The sequence below is a fragment of the Apium graveolens genome, chromosome 8 (assembly GCF_009905375.1).
Source record: "Apium graveolens cultivar Ventura chromosome 8, ASM990537v1, whole genome shotgun sequence".
NCBI lineage: Eukaryota > Viridiplantae > Streptophyta > Magnoliopsida > Apiales > Apiaceae > Apium > Apium graveolens.
The window spans coordinates 265,244,534-265,262,740 of NC_133654.1; the positions used below are offsets into that span (position 1 = coordinate 265,244,534).

At 34.8% G+C, this 18,207-nt stretch overlaps 2 protein-coding genes across 2 annotated transcripts; both read right to left on the reverse strand.

The window, feature by feature from the left end:
- Positions 1–2,437: 2,437 nt before the first annotated feature.
- On the reverse strand, positions 2,438–6,881 carry LOC141678397 (putative LRR receptor-like serine/threonine-protein kinase At1g51880). Its single transcript, XM_074484706.1, has 11 exons — positions 6,454–6,881; positions 5,768–5,909; positions 5,561–5,632; positions 5,369–5,437; positions 4,939–5,019; positions 4,727–4,860; positions 4,320–4,501; positions 4,128–4,254; positions 3,944–4,009; positions 3,658–3,850; positions 2,438–3,044 (listed from the first exon to the last, which is right to left on the reverse strand). The coding sequence occupies exons 4-11, from the start codon at positions 5,371–5,373 to the stop codon at positions 2,645–2,647; spliced, it is 1,188 nt and encodes a 395-aa protein (XP_074340807.1). The 5' UTR covers positions 5,374–5,437; positions 5,561–5,632; positions 5,768–5,909; positions 6,454–6,881; the 3' UTR covers positions 2,438–2,644.
- LOC141680931 (putative leucine-rich repeat receptor-like protein kinase At2g19210) lies at positions 6,234–17,564 on the reverse strand. Its single transcript, XM_074487015.1, has 4 exons — positions 17,471–17,564; positions 16,807–17,035; positions 6,454–6,926; positions 6,234–6,385 (listed from the first exon to the last, which is right to left on the reverse strand). Exons 1-4 carry the CDS (start codon positions 17,562–17,564, stop codon positions 6,234–6,236), a joined length of 948 nt encoding a protein of 315 aa, XP_074343116.1.
- Positions 17,565–18,207: the final 643 nt, after the last annotated feature.

Below are 18,207 nucleotides of genomic sequence, written 5' to 3' on the forward strand. Positions count from 1 at the left end.
TGATTCAACAAGACTTATCCAGATGTTTTGCAAGTCTACAGATAAGGATTAGAGTTTTTATGTAAATCTTGTTTACCTGGATAAATATCTTTTAAACTTATCTCAAACAAATCCTATCTTATAAACTAAGTTTGAATTATTCAAAACCTATCTTTTACTTGGTTTATCTATTTCAAACAAACTAACAGATTAGCTTTCAAGATTAATTCAAATATTTTCAAACAAACTTGTTTTCAAATTTTTTTATATCTTATCCTTTGTTTGAAAATAAATCTGTTAAAACTTTGCCTATATATATACAACTCACTTTTTCAGATTTCAGCTAATGCTTTCACGTCAATCTTTTATCATCTGAAAAACACCTTCTTGTTCTTTATACCCAAGATATACATCCAGTTAAACAAGAAGCCTAGTTTGAGTTGTAATCTTTCACATTCTATTCTTGTATCTGAAAGGTGTATTATATCACTTGTCCCGGGTTGTGGGAGTTTGATTATAAGAGGAATGCCAAGTAGCTGTGTGCTAGGGAAAAGTTTTTTTCAAGTAGGCCAAATTTGTAATCAAGTAAAGTTTGTAAGTACTTTGTTTTAAGTGGATATAATACATTCTCTATGCTAGTTGGCATGTGGACTTGGATGTAGGCCATAGACTAGGTGTAGGGGCCGAACCAAGTGAAAACTTCTGGTGTTTTTATTTATTAAGTTTTCAGCATTCTGCATTTTCATTACTGTTATTTACATTCTGCAGTTAATTGAGACTGTCCCATTCATTGTCTCATTTGTAAAGGGACTGTCCCGGTTGCATAAGAGACTGTCCCATTTTCCTTGACAGTTAGAATATAATATTATCTATCGAGCCATTGAATTTCAAAACATACTCCATATTTTTGAACCCCTTCACTGATTCGTTGCCATCTTTTTCTTATAGGGGCAACGCCTCTTTTGATAAGACCACGCTCACTTTCTTCACAATACTCACGAATTCGTTCCCAAAATGTTTCGCCCTTTTGATCAGTACCAATCAGCGGATCAATGAAAACATTTAACCAAGCACTAATTAAAAGCTTATATTCTTCCCATTTCCATTGAACACCACTTTCTCGTATATCTTCAGGTTCAACGGAATCATCATTTAAATCTAAGACATCTATACTATTAAAAGTAGAAAATTGTGAAAGTGGAGATTTTTCGACATTTGTTGACATCGGATTGTTTCCAAATTGTGTTGTGGAAGTGATGTTGGAAAATTTTGAGTATATGGAAAAGGATACATTTGAGAGTTTTGAGTACATGGAAATAAATTATTTGAAAATGGAAAAGAAAGATTAGAAATTTGAGAACTGAAATTTCGTTGGTATGAAAATTGAGTATTTTTCATATTAGCATTTTGCATAAATGGAAAGTATGAATTTGGATATTGAAATGAAAAATTTAAATTAGGAGTTTGAGAAATGGGGTTTGAATTTGGGGAATTTGGAGGTTCAGAATTATTGGAATTTATAATTTTGGAGTATAATTTTAGAATAAAAAATTTGCTAGAGAGATGAAGTTTATGGTACAAAATGAATGAAAATGAGTTACTATTTATAACCTAAAAATTTTTAGCATCACTATTTCAACGGTTACATTCACACTCATATATACTAACGGTTATATTTTAAGTTAAAGGATAAAAGAAACATAAAAAAAGATTATTAATAACCGTGCTTTGCTGTTAGCCATGACCACTAAACCGTCCACATGTCTAACTTTTCTTTTTCATCCGGTGCTAATAGACACGACATGTGTTGATTGTGTTTCTCAATCGGGAGTTGGGCACCAAAATTTCCTGCGTTGTACCTGCTCTTACAGATCTTAGGACCATGAATGAAGTTCTCGTTTGCTTTTCTACTTTAGCTAGTAAGGTTGAGATGACAAATTGATATGAAGATATTGAGGCACCTTGCCAAACTTCCCTTGAAGTCTAAGAATCTATCGTCCTTGATTACAAAAATCCTTCATTCATTTTGGGATTCTCAATAACCTTCAGCTACTTGCATTTTGGGATTGGTACCACACATGTTTTATTCATAGCTGAGAATTCAGGATAACCTCTTCGCGACATTTGAACAAATTTCACAATATCGATACCAACAACTAGACCTGGCCAATTGTGCGGTCCGTGCATACTTTTTTCGTTGAATTTGAATTAAGGCCTCTCGAATCTCCATGTTATTTTGTTTCATATCCAGCTCAAAATTCGTGTCCTCCAGGACAACATTCAGAGTTCCTTTCACAGCAGCTTCATAGTTTTTAGGAGAACTCATCTTAAATGAATTTGAAGTACGCAGAGATCAGTCTTTCAAGGTCAGCACATTTGTTCTTCCAAATACCAGGATCATCAAATAGGCCATCCAATGATTAAATTATAAATGTTTATAAATTTTGTATGACCTTTTATTGATGAATTATTACCTACGTAAAAACATTTGCAATAGCTGTGAGTGACACAGAAATTTCAAAACAAGTTGAAGCTTGGCCTGATGAAATGAACTAACAACTATGCCTAAATTTCTTGAAAATGGATACAAATACTTTGACATGATCAAAATTATTCTGGCAAATAAAAAACAGTTTGATAAGGGCCACATCAACAATAATAGCAATCAAGCATTTGCACGCCTTGGTTTTGGGAACAATGATTTCTCTGGATCAGTCGTAAGCTTGTCACCTGAATCGTCTGGATCAGCATAGTGGCTATAAGTTTCTATAGCCAAACAATCTTTTAGTTTATTCACCACCATAATCATGGTTGGCCTTGAGGATGAAGTCTGAGATACGCATGTTAGTGCTAATCTAATTGCTTCCCACACAGAATTTGCATCAAATTTGTTTTTGAACCTCTCATCTACAACCTGTATAAAATTACCATTCTTAAAATTGACGGTAACAAATTGAATAACGGTATGATTCCGGTCTTCAAGACGTCCTGTTATCATTTCAAGTAGAACAACCCCAAAACTAAACACATCACTTTTCTCAGTAAGCCTTTTTGTGTCTTCATAACTGCGAAAAACGAAATTATAGTTAACACAAGTTCCGCATTGAGTTAAGCAAAGACTTTAGTCAAGTATAGGTATAAGAATACGTATAATTACCATCAAGTGCACCAACAAATCATGATATATTGGACAAGTGTATTTTGGCTAAATTTGGATTCTAAAACGAGATTTGAGCCGATTTTCGAAAAAGATTTGTGCCACAATTAAGTTTACTAGAAAAGATAATGTGTTTTTTTTGTAATTTTTGAATTGTAGCAAGAGTACAACATTGACCTGATTTTCAAATAATTGCACAAGATTTGATATGTGTGACTGGGTTGTCACGGTTGTTAATTCTGTAACGGTTTTGTGTTTACTATTTCTTTGTAATTTTCGATTTCGAGAAACAGTTGATGGCCATCTTACATTTGGAGCATGCAATAATTGTATGTTTCAAATATAACGGGGCTGAATCATCATATAATATCATGTTACATGTAAAAAAATTTCATTATAGAAATTCACCGGGGCTGGAGCCAACCCCAGCCACCCCTCGTCCGCCCCTGATGCAATTGCAGTAATGATCATATTCATAAAAATAAATAAAATTTAAATAGACAAAAGAGAGAGTTAGTTACTCAGGGTCAATGTAACCAGGAGTGCCCGCAATATTAACTGTTGAGATATGAGTGCCACCTTCAGCCGGATAAGCTTTGGACAGCCCAAAATCAGCCAACTTTGCTTGGAGTTGTTTATTTAATAATATGTTACTCGGTTTCACATCCCTGTGGATGATTGCTTTTTGAGATTCATCGTGCAAATACTGCAGTCCTTTTTTCATGTTTACAATACCAAGAATTAAACATAAACTTGCAAAACAAAAAGGGAAAGAAACTAAATTACTCATAAAATTTGACTTCTAACCTTGTGCTGCATCCAGTGCTATTCTAAGTCTTTTAACCCAACTGGAAATGTCAGGTCTATTTTTTCCTGCATCCACAAATATTTAAAACCAATCATCAGACATACAAAAGCTTGATCAGCTTCTGTAAATTGCCTGCAAAAAATTGGAAACAAGGCATGCTGCCAAACGCGAAAAAGCATTTACCTGAGAGATACTGATCTAAGCTCCCGTTAGCCATGTACTCATAAACGATACCCTTGTGCTCGCCATCGTTGCAGTAACCAACCAGAGAGGTTAAGTTCTTATGATTAATGCTCATCAGAATCTTGACCTGCAATTGAAACTCAGCTATAGTAGTGTTGTCGTGGTAAAAACAAAAACTTAAAGACGGCATACCTCGTTTTCAAATGCTTTTTGATCTGGTGAAGAAAGCATCTTAACAGCAACTTTACTGTTGCCTACATTTCCAAGGAACACTTCACTAAAACCTCCACTCCCCAGAGGCTTCTTAAAGTTTTCAGTGATATTCTGGACCTCGGCGTATGTATATTGTGTATGCGATTGCTCAACTGCTGGATCTGTAAACAAAAATTTATATGAAGAGGTCCATAATACTCCACATTAGTGATATTGTCCGCTTTGGGCCAATCCCGCATAAATTTGTTTTTTAACATATTCCAAAAGGCCTCGTACTAACGGAGATAACTGACTGCTGACTGCTTATATACTAGCAAACTGCCCCTCTCTGGGACAATTCCTAGCAAACTTCTTATAAGTTATTAAGCATTAGATAATTTTATTACCTGGCAATTTTCTCCTTCGTCGCCGTATCCATATGCCAATATATATTACAGCCAAGAATAGAACTGAAACAACTACACTTACGACAACTGCAGGAACCTTATTGTTCTTCTTTTCATCTCCGGAGACGTCATAACTGTATATATAATATATAACACATGAAGCTGAGTACCCTGTATAGATGGACAAACTTTTAACAGAGTAAATTTTTAACCTCAATGACAGAATCCCTTTCTTTTGGTTTTCTAGGAGTTGAGCAGGAATTGGACCAGTAAATTTATTTCCTTTCAAGTTCCTGTGTGGATTATAAGAAGATTAAGATTAAAATTAGTTTTTTATTCATATAATCATAATTTCCCGGAAAGGCTGTTTCAGGGTATAAATTATACTCCCTCCGTCCCTTTCAATTGTTTACCTTTTTTAGAGAGTGTCCGACACGTATTTTAAGGTACATATTACGTATAGTTCTTTAATTTTTTTTTATAATTTTATTTTTCTGAATAAAAATTAAAATATTAACTTTTATTCAGAAAAAAAATTGTAAAAATAAGTTACATAACTATATTTTTTATGCACCTTAAAATGCGTGTCGGACACTTTCACAGAAATGTAAACAATTGGAAGGGACGGAGGGAATAACTTACAGCATAGTTAAAGGGAGTTGAGATAAAAATTCTGGAACCTCCCCTTCTAAGTCATTGTTAGATAAATCCCTACATTAAAAAGGAACCAATAAAAATAATTTCAAATTCGCAAAATTCAACCTCATGTCACTTGGAGAAACTATACAGATTGGCATCTTTGACAAGAGACTGATGTTAATTATGTGCACTTACAAAGTTTTCAATTGTGTGAGGTTGGCTATAGAGGGAGCTATCTCTCCTGCAAGTCTACTATTCGACAAGTTTCTGAAATACAGAAATCAAATGATAAATATATAGGACCACCGCATAAATTATTCAAACTATATATAAACACGAAAATTCTTCATATATATATTCTTAGAACTCGACTACTGGTAATCTGCAAAAGAAAGCACGTACAATGATATTATTCTGGCGGAGTAATTAGAACTAGGGTAGCTGCATTTAAGACCGTCCCAAACAAAGTCGTCTGGTTCACATGGATCTCCTTGTCAGTCTCTTATAACTTTGTACTTGGACTTGATGTTAAGAATGGCAGAGACTGCACTTACAGATAAAATTAATTTGTGTTGGTGCAATTCTGGTGGTGTTGCACCTACCTGCCGGTTACTATTATGGACTATAGAGTAAATATCATAGTTGTGGCCGTAAAAAGTGGCCAAATTTTTGGATTGTCAAAAAGGAACGGCCACAACTATGTTATCTAGGCTATATTCCGGAGTTTGAAAATGTAGAGAAGAGAAGAGAAGATAAAAGATAATTTTAAAATTTTCTTCCTATGCATGCTCCCGAGTTTTTTGACGAGAGAAGAGAAATGATCGGTAAAACTTTCTTCCCAAAAAATGGGAAATTTGGAAATATTCTCTCATATTATCTTTTCATGGTCACTTTCTCTACTTTTTATATAAACTCGGAAGCACACAACTGATTTATTTTCTTCTACTGTTTCTGTTTTCTTCTCCTTCCATCTCTTCTCTTCTCTCCTACAAAATCTCTGGAGCACATAGTTACTTCCGACTAAATTGCATATAATGCCATGACTAGATAACACCAAATGACATAGAAAAATTTCTGGAAATACATACCTTCTGTGTCATTTGTTCCTTCATTTGAAAATTTCACTGCGGTATAAATCTCGAAGGCATTGATAATGGGTGCAAGGGTTGCACCTGATGTTCCGTTAAGTGAGACTGTGTACCTTGTATTGCCTGTATGTGGCCTCGTCGAGTAAACAGAGGTCACACGGAGATACGGTGGAATAATTGGTCTATCATTTTCCAGTTTGCCATTTATGTAGATGTTGAATTCTCTGTTTTGACCCCTTATAAGTACCTCAACTTCAGTGAAGTGAAAGTCTATGTAGAACTCGTCACTTGCCTTAGTTGAGTCCCATTGGAACTCTAAAGGATAGCTAATCCAGCCTGATACGCAGGCAGTCCCCAACACAGGCTGCGGTACTGGGGATGGACTTGTATTATCGATTTTTAATGAAGTACTTACTCCTTCTTCGCTTAAATTCCGAGGAATCCATATTCGATCATAAATGTCATCTTTGTATCTGTATAATAAATAAAGAACATAATAAAAACTTATAATACGGAATCGCATTTAAATTCTAATTTTGACTTAATTTTTTTTATTTATGACCAAATATAACACATTATTTCATTCTTACAAAAATATATATAATTTTAATTTCTATATGTTAAGTTGTTATGTGATTCTAATCCAAACAAATAATTTTTTTACATAATTTTTTTTTATAAAATAAGGTATTACAATTAGACATGTCGAAATGGGTCTGGATCCGAACAACCGAAAAAAATTTCATGAAACTGAAATCCGAATCATATAATACGATAATTATCCGATTAAACCGATCCAAAAATTACCCGAACCTAAATTTTAACCGAATATGATCCTAAATACGAGATCCGATTATAAATTGGAACCGAACAAAAATAAATCATATATTATTCTAGAACCAAATATATCTGAAATAAGCAAAATTCATACTTCAAAGTATTTTATGTTCGTGATAATATAATTATTTAATCATAATCTTATAATATAATATAATTATATTATATTACAAGTACTACATTTAATAAAAAAATATTTTTTAAGTCTCATAAAATAAAAATAAATAAGTTATGATCCGAAAATATCCGAGTCGAATTTAATCCGAACCTAATTTTGTTCGATTTTTATCCGAATTTCATCCGCTTTTAATCTGAATTAGACTCGAAATGAATAACATCCGATCCGAATGACCCCCGGTTATATTATATCATAATCTGTGAGAAAAACCGCTCCAAAATTGATTCGATCTGAAATCGCCGTTATCCGATTTAACAAGTGTTCTTTATTATTTTTATATAAGGTATATGTAACCCATAACTATATAGATCAAATATAGGGTAAACCAACTTAAGCCAAAAAGTAGAAATTAAGGGCATATTTATAAAAATAAACTCCGATCAGTAGATTATATAAAAAATCACTAGTTGTATCACAAAAATCATTGATTTAAAAAGAAAATTATCAAAGTAAAACAGTCATCATCTTCGCCTTTTCTCACTCATCAAAATTTGAATAGAATATTTATTTATTAACATCTATAAGTCACTCAACATCTCTATCTCTAGTACACATCACAATCATCAAGAAAATGGTGATAAAATCAAAATTATATCACAATTATTGCCAGAATTCATGACAATTGACGCCATAAAAATTCCCGGTAAATTGTGTTTAAAAGAAGAATAAGGGGGTAAAAGAACCAAAATTGATTGTGATGAAAATTTTAGATCTAAAATAGTATTATTCATTTTTATATAATTCTTTTTTCAATGTTTAACATACATTTTAAGATGAATATATATAATGTATATTTTTATAATTTTTTTTCTAAATTAACTTTAAACATCAAATTTTTATTTAAAAAAAAAAATAATTAAAATAAATGGAACTATGTTTTAAACGCTACAACAAAAAAAGGGCGTTTGTGACAAAATACTTACAATGAAATACTTTTAGCGCTATTTTATGACGGAAAACGTTATCCGTCGCAAATACTTATGACGAACGCTAAATCAAGCGTGTCGTCATAACAATAATATTTAAATAATATAATTTTCCGCTTAATCATCCCGTCATGATATACGATATCGTTCGAACTTAACAACAGATCCAACTCCGTTATATATTTGCACTTAATATAGGAAAAATGACTATTTTTATGTGAAGTACGAAATAATATCGTTATGTTATGTTATGTTATGTTATGTTATGTTACTGATGACGGTAAACAATCTGTCACAAGCTAGCTTGTGACGGATACGACGATTTTGTAAGTTGTTTTTTTTTATTTCTCTGTTTTACTTAAAATTAAATCTAATTTATTTATTTATTTATACAATATAAAACGATAATATGTTATATAAATTTACGATGAAAACTTATGACATGTATGGGTACGGGTACGAGTCTCTTCCTCAATATATAAATCCTAAATGGACATATAGGGAGTAGCAGGGGAGAGAGAACATGATGATGTAGAAATTAATAAAACTTTCTACAGAGAGAAATTTAGTTAGAATCTTAACAGCCAAGAGCATTCTAAATATTGATAACTCAATAATAATAGTAATATATTATTATTATTTTCTTCAATTATGTTTTCCGCACCCTTTTTATCAAAATTTAGTCCAATATTAAATGAACACTCAAATTTGTCATATTATTCATATACAAGTATAATTTAAAATAAATATAAAAGTATATGTCTTTATTATAACATATAACAATGTTTCTATCTTGGCAAAAGTCAAAGAATGCCAAAAATTGACAAATTTGATTGGCACCCTAAATTTTCAATAAATAATCAACAAGAATGATATATCACCTAAAGTTACATTGTATTTTGACATCACATAGGAGATATAGGTTGTAACAAACTTTAGGGTGCCTTAGCTCTCTGTGTGATCTAGTATATAAACTAGAGATGGCCAATAATTCTCTCTCTCAAGATTTTTAGTACCAATTCTCTCATTATCATATGTATATAACTCAAATCGGGTTAAATATCAAGTAGGTCACTTACTACGTCCAAATGTATCAAGATAGTCACTGATTACAAAACTGAAATGAGTCACTCATTTAAAAATTTGTATCAAAAATAGTACTATATCGTTAATCGAAATTCTTAAAAGTATTATATATTGAATTTCACACGTTTTTTATGAATAATATTACATCCAAATGAAAGGTTCTGAGTTCTACTATTTTAGATAATATTGTTAGATTTTTAAAATTTTATCAACTATTTATTTTTAATTTTTTGATTGTTTTATTTGATTTAAATAAAAATAAATAGTAGATAAATTTTTAAGAATTTAAAAATATTATCTAAAATACTAGAACTCAGAATCTTTCATTTGGATGTAATATCATTCATAAAAAATGTGCAAAACTCAATATATAATACTTTTAAAAATTTTGACTAATGATATAGTAATATTTTTGATACAAATTTTCAAATGAGTGACTCATTTGTGTCAGTTTTGTAATCAGTGACTCACTTGATATATTTGGACGTAGTAAGTGACCTATTTGATATTTAACCCAACTTAAATCTATGACAGGGACTTTATAAAATTTAAAACAATGAGTGATTAATATAAATTTTTAGTTTCTATCTTAAAAGTAGTTTTGATCATTTTCTTCGGGTCAAAGCTGAACTTCTTTTTATAATATTTTTTCTTAGAAAAATAGGACATCAAAACTTTTATGGTTTAAAACTTTAAATTTTAGTGGGTCAGTTAACCCTATTACCTTCCATGCACGTACCCTAGCCCAACATGCTAAATATATATATGCTAAATATACCTGATTAAAGCTGTAGTAGTTGCATCAGAGACACAGTTTGTTCGTGTATGGGTTCGCAATGATCTTGAATCAACAGTATACATGGAATCAGTACTATTGAGAGGCCTCAACTCTAATGCTGAGATGAAGGGGGTGGTGGTACCTGTCTTTATAAGACAAACGTGTATATAATCTGAAGTAAGAACATGAATGATCTCTTCTCTAACAGGTATTTCATATCCTGTGATTATAATATTGCTCCAGGTGTCTGCTCCCAGGTTGAGATCAAATGTTGGAAATTCATTTAGATTATCATAGTTACCATACAGAAAACTGTTGGAAAATATGGGTATAAGTCCCATATTGGTAAGTCATATTTTTGAGCATTATGACTAAAAGATGTGTGAGATATGATGATATTCTCTTAATAATGGAAATTATTATTTTCCATTAGAATTTGGCTCAAATATTATGGCATAAATTAATTTGATTTTGTTTCAGATTAATTGATATGGTGTATGTCTTGATCTGATTCTGTTTCAGATTATTTATGGAATAGAGTAGCTTGCAAGTATTACACCGATTCCATAATTAATGATATTTAATTATGGAAAAGAGTAGCGCACAAGTCTATCTACACCTATATAAACACCTCTAAGGCGTTAGGGTTAGACACACCAAAACATATTTGCCTCTAAACACAAATCTCTCTCTCGGTGATAGTTTCGTGCTCGTTCAAGCTCGCTGAAGGTGCTCGTTATCCGTAACGTCGCCGCTACCTCGTTTTATCCTGGGAGGCTATCGACTCGCACATACGGTGAGAGGCGAAATAGCTTTAAGGAGACAGTTTCAACTGGACTCGAGGATCTCTCTTCTGTTTATATCTTTTCTTCCTCCGTTTGATCTCGTTTACTCACGCACACACTTGTTTGATTATTTGTATTAATCGCAGATTGTTTTAACAATCTTAAAGCTATTTTTTTTATATACATCTATGACTGATACATCTGTATCTGCTTGTTTTGTTGAGTAACAGATCGATGGAGAACCAAATTGTGAACGATTCGATGAACATGACGGCTGATCCCAACGCACAGATCACTGGATCTGATGGGGTTCACCAGCAGCCGATTAACCCTAACGCACGGATCGTACGGTCTGATGGGGGTCAAACGCCTGTTGGACATGTGCCTTCGGAACATGTGCCTGTGGGACACACTGTCATTGGACAGTTTAGTGTTCCTCTTGGACAGATATCGGCAGGATTCACTCCTCCGATCATACCTGCGGTGCCTACTGGTGTGCATACACCTGTAGTACAGACGCACGTACCATCTGTTCCACCCGTGGTGCCTGCTGCACCTGTTATGCCAACTGTGCCTGCTGCACATGCTGAAAAACCTGAGAAGTTCAACGGAACGAACTTCAAACGTTGGCAACAAAAGATGCACTTTTATCTGACCACGTTGCATATGGATCGCTTCCTTAAGGAAGAACCACCGTTGCTCACTGCTGAGAGTAACATGCAGACTGTGTATGCTGCTGATGCTTGGAAGCACTCCGACTACATCTGTCGGAACTATGTGTTAAATTGTTTGTCTGACTCGTTGTATAACGTATACAGCGCGAAGCCAACAGCTAAGGTCTTATGGGAGTCACTTGACCATAAGTATAAAACCGAGGACGCTGGGGCAAAGAAGTGGATTGTTGGCCGCTTTCTTGATTATAAGATGGCAGACTCTAAGACTGTGGTCAGTCAGGTGCAGGAACTGCAGGTGATCATTCATGACATTCATGCTGAGGGAATGGTCATAAGTGAGTCTTTCCAAGTTGCTGCTGTTATTGAAAAGCTTCCACCTGGATGGAAAGATTTCAAGAACTACCTTAAGCACAAGCGAAAGGAGATGTCTATGGAGGATCTTATTGTTAGACTTCGTATTGAAGAAGACAACAGAGGGTCCGAGAAGAAAGTTAATGTTGCCACTGAGAAGGCAAACATGGTGGAGCATGCTCAAAGCTCCAAGCCCAAGAAGGCTAATTCTGGTAAAGGGGCAAAGCTGGCACCCAAGGGAGGGATTTCGAAGTCGAAATTTCAAGGGAAGTGCTACAACTGTGATAAAGTTGGTCATAGGTCTTCTGACTGCAAGAAGCCCAAGAAGCCCAACAAGAAGAAAGAAGCAAACATGGTAGAGAATATCTCCAAGGAGATGGGTGACATAGACCTCTGTGCTACGGTCTCTGAAGTGAACCTGGTCGGTTCTAATCCACGTGAATGGTGGATTGATACTGGTGCTACTAGGCATGTTTGCTCAGACAAGGCGGTTTTCTCTAGCCTCAAAGCTTCCGATGCTGGTAAGAAGCTCTACATGGGGAATTCAGCAACTTCTACCACTGAGGGTGAAGGCACGGTGATCCTGAAGATGACCTCTGGGAAGAATCTGACTTTGAAGAATGTACTTTATGTGCCTGATATTCGCAAGAACCTTGTGTCTGGTTCTCTGTTGAATAAGCATGGCTTTCGCATTGTAATAGAGTCAGATAAAGTTATTTTGTCTAAGAGTGGTATGTTTATAGGCAAGGGTTATTTAACTGATGGGCTTTTTAAGCTCAATGTAATGTCCGTTAAGGACGATAATGAAATGAAGAATTCTTCTGCTTACTTGCTTGAGTCTCCTAATTTATGGCATGCTAGATTAGGACATGTAAATTATGACACTTTACGACGTTTAAGTGCAAAAGAATACATACCTAAACTTACTATCGATTCAAAACATAAGTGTGAGACTTGTGTTGAGGCAAAATTAACGAGATCATCATTTAAACGTGTGGAAAGGAACACCAAAGTGCTAGACCTAATACATAGCGACATATGTGATTTAAAATTCGCTCCAACAAGAGGAGGAAACAAGTATTTTATTACATTCATTGATGATTGTACAAAATACTGCTATGTATATTTGTTGAAAAGCAAAGACGAAGCTATAGATAAATTTAAAATCTATAAGGAAGAAGTTGAGACACAACAAACTGAGAAAATTAAAACGATACGAAGTGATCGTGGAGGTGAATATGTTGAACCGTTTGGGGAATTCTGTTCACAACATGGTATAATCCATGAGGTCACTGCACCATACTCCCCTCAGTCAAATGGTGTGGCTGAAAGGAAGAATCGCACTCTGAAAGAGATGATGAATGCGATGTTGTTAAGCTCTGGGCTCCCACAATCGATGTGGGGAGAAGCCATCTTAAGCGCAAATAATATTTTAAATATTACGATGCGCAAGAATAAGGATGTAAGTCCTTATGAAATGTGGAAGAAAAAGAAACCAAGTTATCAACACCTGAAAGTGTGGGGGTGCCTTGCAAAGGTACTGATCCCTACACCGAAGAAGGTGAAGATAGGTCCTAAGACTGTGGATTGTGTCTTCATTGGATATCCTCCACACAGCACTGCATATCGGTTTCTTGTTCATGAATCCAAGATTCCTGATATTCAAAAGAATACCATTATGGAATCAAGGAATGCCTCATTTTTTGAGACGATGTTTCCCTGTAATCCAGGAAACCAACAACCTACGACGTCTAAACGATCTCATGAGTCTGTAGATGACGATAATGGGAGTGACGAAAGTGAAGACGAAAATGTGGGGTAGTGAGAAGGAGCAAAAGACAACGAACGGAGAAATCCTATGGGTCTGATTTTATGACCTATTTGCTCGAAGAAGGTGACCCAAAAACTTATAAGGAGGCGGTTACCTCACCTGATGGGCCTATGTGGAAAGAGGCCATCAAGAATGAAGTTGATTCAATTATGCAAAATCATACTTGGGAATTAGTGGACTTGCCAACTGGTTGCAAACCATTAAGTAGCAAGTGGGTTTTCAAGAAGAAGTTGAAAACTGATGGCACTATTGATAAGTATAAGGCCAGACTTATAATTAAAGGATACAAGCAACAAAAAGGCCTTGATTACTTTGATACATATTCTCCTGTAACGAGAATAACGTCCATAAGGATGATGTTTGTTATTGCTGCAATGCGTAATCTAACTGTACATCAAATGGATGTGAAAACAGCTTTCCTAAATGGAGACATAGATGAAGAAATCTATATGGAACAACCTGAAGGGTTTGTTGTCCCAGGACAAGAAAGGAAAGTGTGTAGATTGGTGAAATCATTGTATGGTTTGAAACAAGCGCCTATGAAATGGCATGAAAAATTTGATGAGGTCGTGCTGGCCAATGGTTTCAAAATCAATGAATGTGATAGATGTGCCTATTACAAGGATAACGAGAACAACTATGTCAAGGAGAATGATAATGGCTATGTCATGATGACACTATATGTAGATGATGTACTTATTGCTGGAAGCAATGATAAAGTTATCAAATCTACAAAGGACATGTTGAAATCAAGGTTCGACATGAAAGATATGGGACTAGCAAATGTAATTCTGGGAATTCAAATTTCTAGAACATCAGAGGGTCTCGCATTAAGTCAACCATATTATGTTGACAAGATCCTTGAGAAGTTTCTTAAGGATGACTTTGAGAAAGCTAGGACACCTGTGGATATGACTTTGCACCTATCCAAGAACAAAGGTGTAGCTGTTTCCCAATTGGAATACTCGAGGATAATTGGTAGTCTGATGTACCTCATGAGTTGTACAAGACCAGACATTGCATACTCAATTAGCAAGTTGAGTAGGTTTACGAGTAATCCGGGAGCTGATCACTGGAAAGCGATTATAAGGGTACTAAGGTACTTGAGGGGAACTCGAGACTATGGACTGCACTATGGCAGATACCCAGCAGTATTAGAAGGATATACTGACGCAAATTGGATATCTAGCAAGAAAGCACTTAAGTCTACGAGCGGCTATGTGTTTACATTAGCTGGAGCGGCAATATCATGGAAATCCTCAAAACAAACGGTGATAACTCATTCCAAGATGGAAGCTGAGTTTGTGGCACTAGATAAATGCGCCGAAGAGGCTGAATATCTACGTCAGTTTCTGGAGGATATTCCAAGATGGCCAAAGCCTGTAACTGCGATAGGGATTCATTGTGATAGTCAATCCGCTATTGGCAGAGCGCAGAGCACGATGTATAATGGAAAGTCTCGTCATATACGACGACGACACAGTTCCATTAGACAATTGATCTCAACCGGAATTATCACTATTGACTATATACCGTCAAAAGATAATATCGCGGATCCACTAACCAAAGGGTTATCAAAAGAAGTGGTTGAGAAATCATCGAGAGGGATGGGCCTTAAGCCTATTGCTTAACGGCATCATGGTGGACACCCAACCATTGCTGACTGGAGATCCCAAGAACTTGGTTCAATGGGACAACTAAATCATGATGACCAAATCACTGTGGTGGTAACCCCTGGCCTGTTCCTATGATGAGGAAACAGTGAGACCCGTAAGGTACGAGGTTAAGCTTTGAGCTTTTAATGATCTTTGATGAATACATGGAGCTCAGGAGTGAACGCATGGAATTCAGTTGAATAAACGCGGGTTACTCTATAAGATAAAGATCACCTATGTGGGAGAGAAGTGGGGCCGCTTCAAAGGAGAATTGCGAGGCACAATTCTTTAGAAACTTCTGCAGAACCAGGACGATGTTCCATGGCCAAAATGGACATACTCATGAGAGCTGAACGAGTCAGAAACGATATAGTGATAAGTATATCATCGTTTACATAAACGGTCGAACAGTTCAAGGACAAGCACGTCTACTGTCTACCAGTAAAGTCGGTATGCTTACTCGAGCGAAGGTTCAAGGAGCATTCTCTACCTATCGTATGCTATATCTGATCGAAGAAACTATCACCAAGTCAAACTCCGTGTCTGTCTGTCTGTCTAGTGTGTGCTACTAAGATCACCAATCTCACCCATGTGGGGGATTGTTGGAAAATATGGGTATAAGTCCCATATTGGTAAGTCATATTTTTGAGCATTATGACTAAAAGATGTGTGAGATATGATGATATTCTCTTAATAATGGAAATTATTATTTTCCATTAGAATTTGGCTCAAATATTATGGCATAAATTAATTTGATTTTGTTTCAGATTAATTGATATGGTGTATGTCTTGATCTGATTCTGTTTCAGATTATTTATGGAATAGAGTAGCTTGCAAGTATTACACCGATTCCATAATTAATGATATTTAATTATGGAAAAGAGTAGCGCACAAGTCTATCTACACCTATATAAACACCTCTAAGGCGTTAGGGTTAGACACACCAAAACATATTTGCCTCTAAACACAAATCTCTCTCTCGGTGATAGTTTCGTGCTCGTTCAAGCTCGCTGAAGGTGCTCGTTATCCGTAACGTCGCCGCTACCTCGTTTTATCCTGGGAGGCTATCGACTCGCACATACGGTGAGAGGCGAAATAGCTTTAAGGAGACAGTTTCAACTGGACTCGAGGATCTCTCTTCTGTTTATATCTTTTCTTCCTCCGTTTGATCTCGTTTACTCACGCACACACTTGTTTGATTATTTGTATTAATCGCAGATTGTTTTAACAAAAACTTGCTCGTATCAGATACTTGTTACCTTTCCCTGGTGAAGGTTTAATGGTGTAACAGTTTTTCTTTCCTCCAGGAAAGCTTCTGACCTTAGAAAAATATTTTTCCGGAGAGTTGTTTGTCACGGTATATAATGAATTCCTGCTTTCACCACTGTCAATCAAGTCTGCGTCAGATTTGTAGTAGATTCCAGTAGTACTTTCCTTATAGTCAGAACCTTTTGGAAGTCCACAATCTATGCTCACAAAGCCTGACAGAATTATAACAAAACAATTAAGATAGATAGTTAATGGTACAAAAACCCTAGAAGAGTAAACTAAATATGGATAGAAGAGTTACGTAGCCCTAGGTTCACAAAAAAATTCAGTATTAAACCTATGTATGAAAAGAACGCAGATAACTCAAGTGGTTAAGGCTTACGTCCCAGGTTCCGAGTTCCATTCCCGCCACCCCCACCCCACCCCGACCCCGACCCCGACCCCGACCCCGACCCCGACCCCGACCCCGCAGATTTGTTAGAAAAAATATGTAAGACATATAAGCTAAATTAGTAAAAAAAAAACCTATATATGAAAAACTATAAGGGATATATGGTAACAATTATCATTCAGGACCAGGACCTTGACCAAATGTTTACGTTAAACAAGACAATAAGCAACATACATAATACAAGATTTGAATAAACCTGGTGGATTATCGTCCTGTGCATGAACAAGCACTGGATTAATAGTATACTCGATAACTATTGCAAACACTAATAAACAGTACTTGGCCAACATCTTATTGAATGAGAATGATGTACCCTAATGTATATAACATGGTAGTAATTGTCAAACTTAAGTAGTATATATATACATAGGCAAATGTAGGGAACCAAATCCCAGTCCAACAAAATACAGTATTATAGAGTTAGTAAATTTTCGTTTACTTGACGATAAAAAATAATACTCCTTGCAGCTAGGTTTGGTGACTTGGTCTCCTTGCAAATAGAAAGAAATGTCACTTAAAAAAGTCATAATTAATGTCATTATAAATTAGGTAAAGGGCAATTGTCCTGATATTTTATATTTATTTTATTTAAATTGATATAAAAAATTTATTAATGTAATAAAATAATAAATTTTAAGTTGATTTAGTTAATATAAATAATATTATTGACATATTTGAGTTTTTTTCAAATAAATTTAATGAAAATCCTAAATATTTAATAATTATGATATGTAAAATAAATAGTATATAGACATATTAAAAAATTTTAATTAATATTTTGAAAATATAAACTTTAAATAGAGTAAATATCTTTTGGAATAAAAAAAATTAGTAGATCCGGTCCATCTAAAATGGGAATGGGCTAGGATTATGAACTTATAATTTATAATTTGATGATATAATTCCATGATTATAAGTTCATTCCATGGGACA

What these genes read in the sequence shown, in the direction of transcription:
- LOC141678397 (XM_074484706.1), bottom strand. An exon ending in AAAGGGATTCTGTCATTGAG is followed by an intron (nt 4,861 to 4,938) that starts GTTAAAAATTTA and finishes TTATATATACAG; the next exon opens with TTATGACGTCTCCGGAGATG. An exon ending in AAAAAGCATTTGAAAACGAG is followed by an intron (nt 4,255 to 4,319) that starts GTATGCCGTCTT and finishes TTTCAATTGCAG; the next exon opens with GTCAAGATTCTGATGAGCAT.
- LOC141680931 (XM_074487015.1), bottom strand. Translation starts at nt 17,564, where the DNA reads ATGTTGGCCAAGTACTGTTTATTAGTGTTTGCAATAGTTATCGAGTAT. An exon ending in ACAGGACGATAATCCACCAG is followed by an intron (nt 17,036 to 17,470) that starts GTTTATTCAAAT and finishes TAATTCTGTCAG; the next exon opens with GCTTTGTGAGCATAGATTGT. An exon ending in TCACCAGGGAAAGGTAACAA is followed by an intron (nt 6,927 to 16,806) that starts GTATCTGATACG and finishes TTTATTATACAG; the next exon opens with ATACAAAGATGACATTTATG.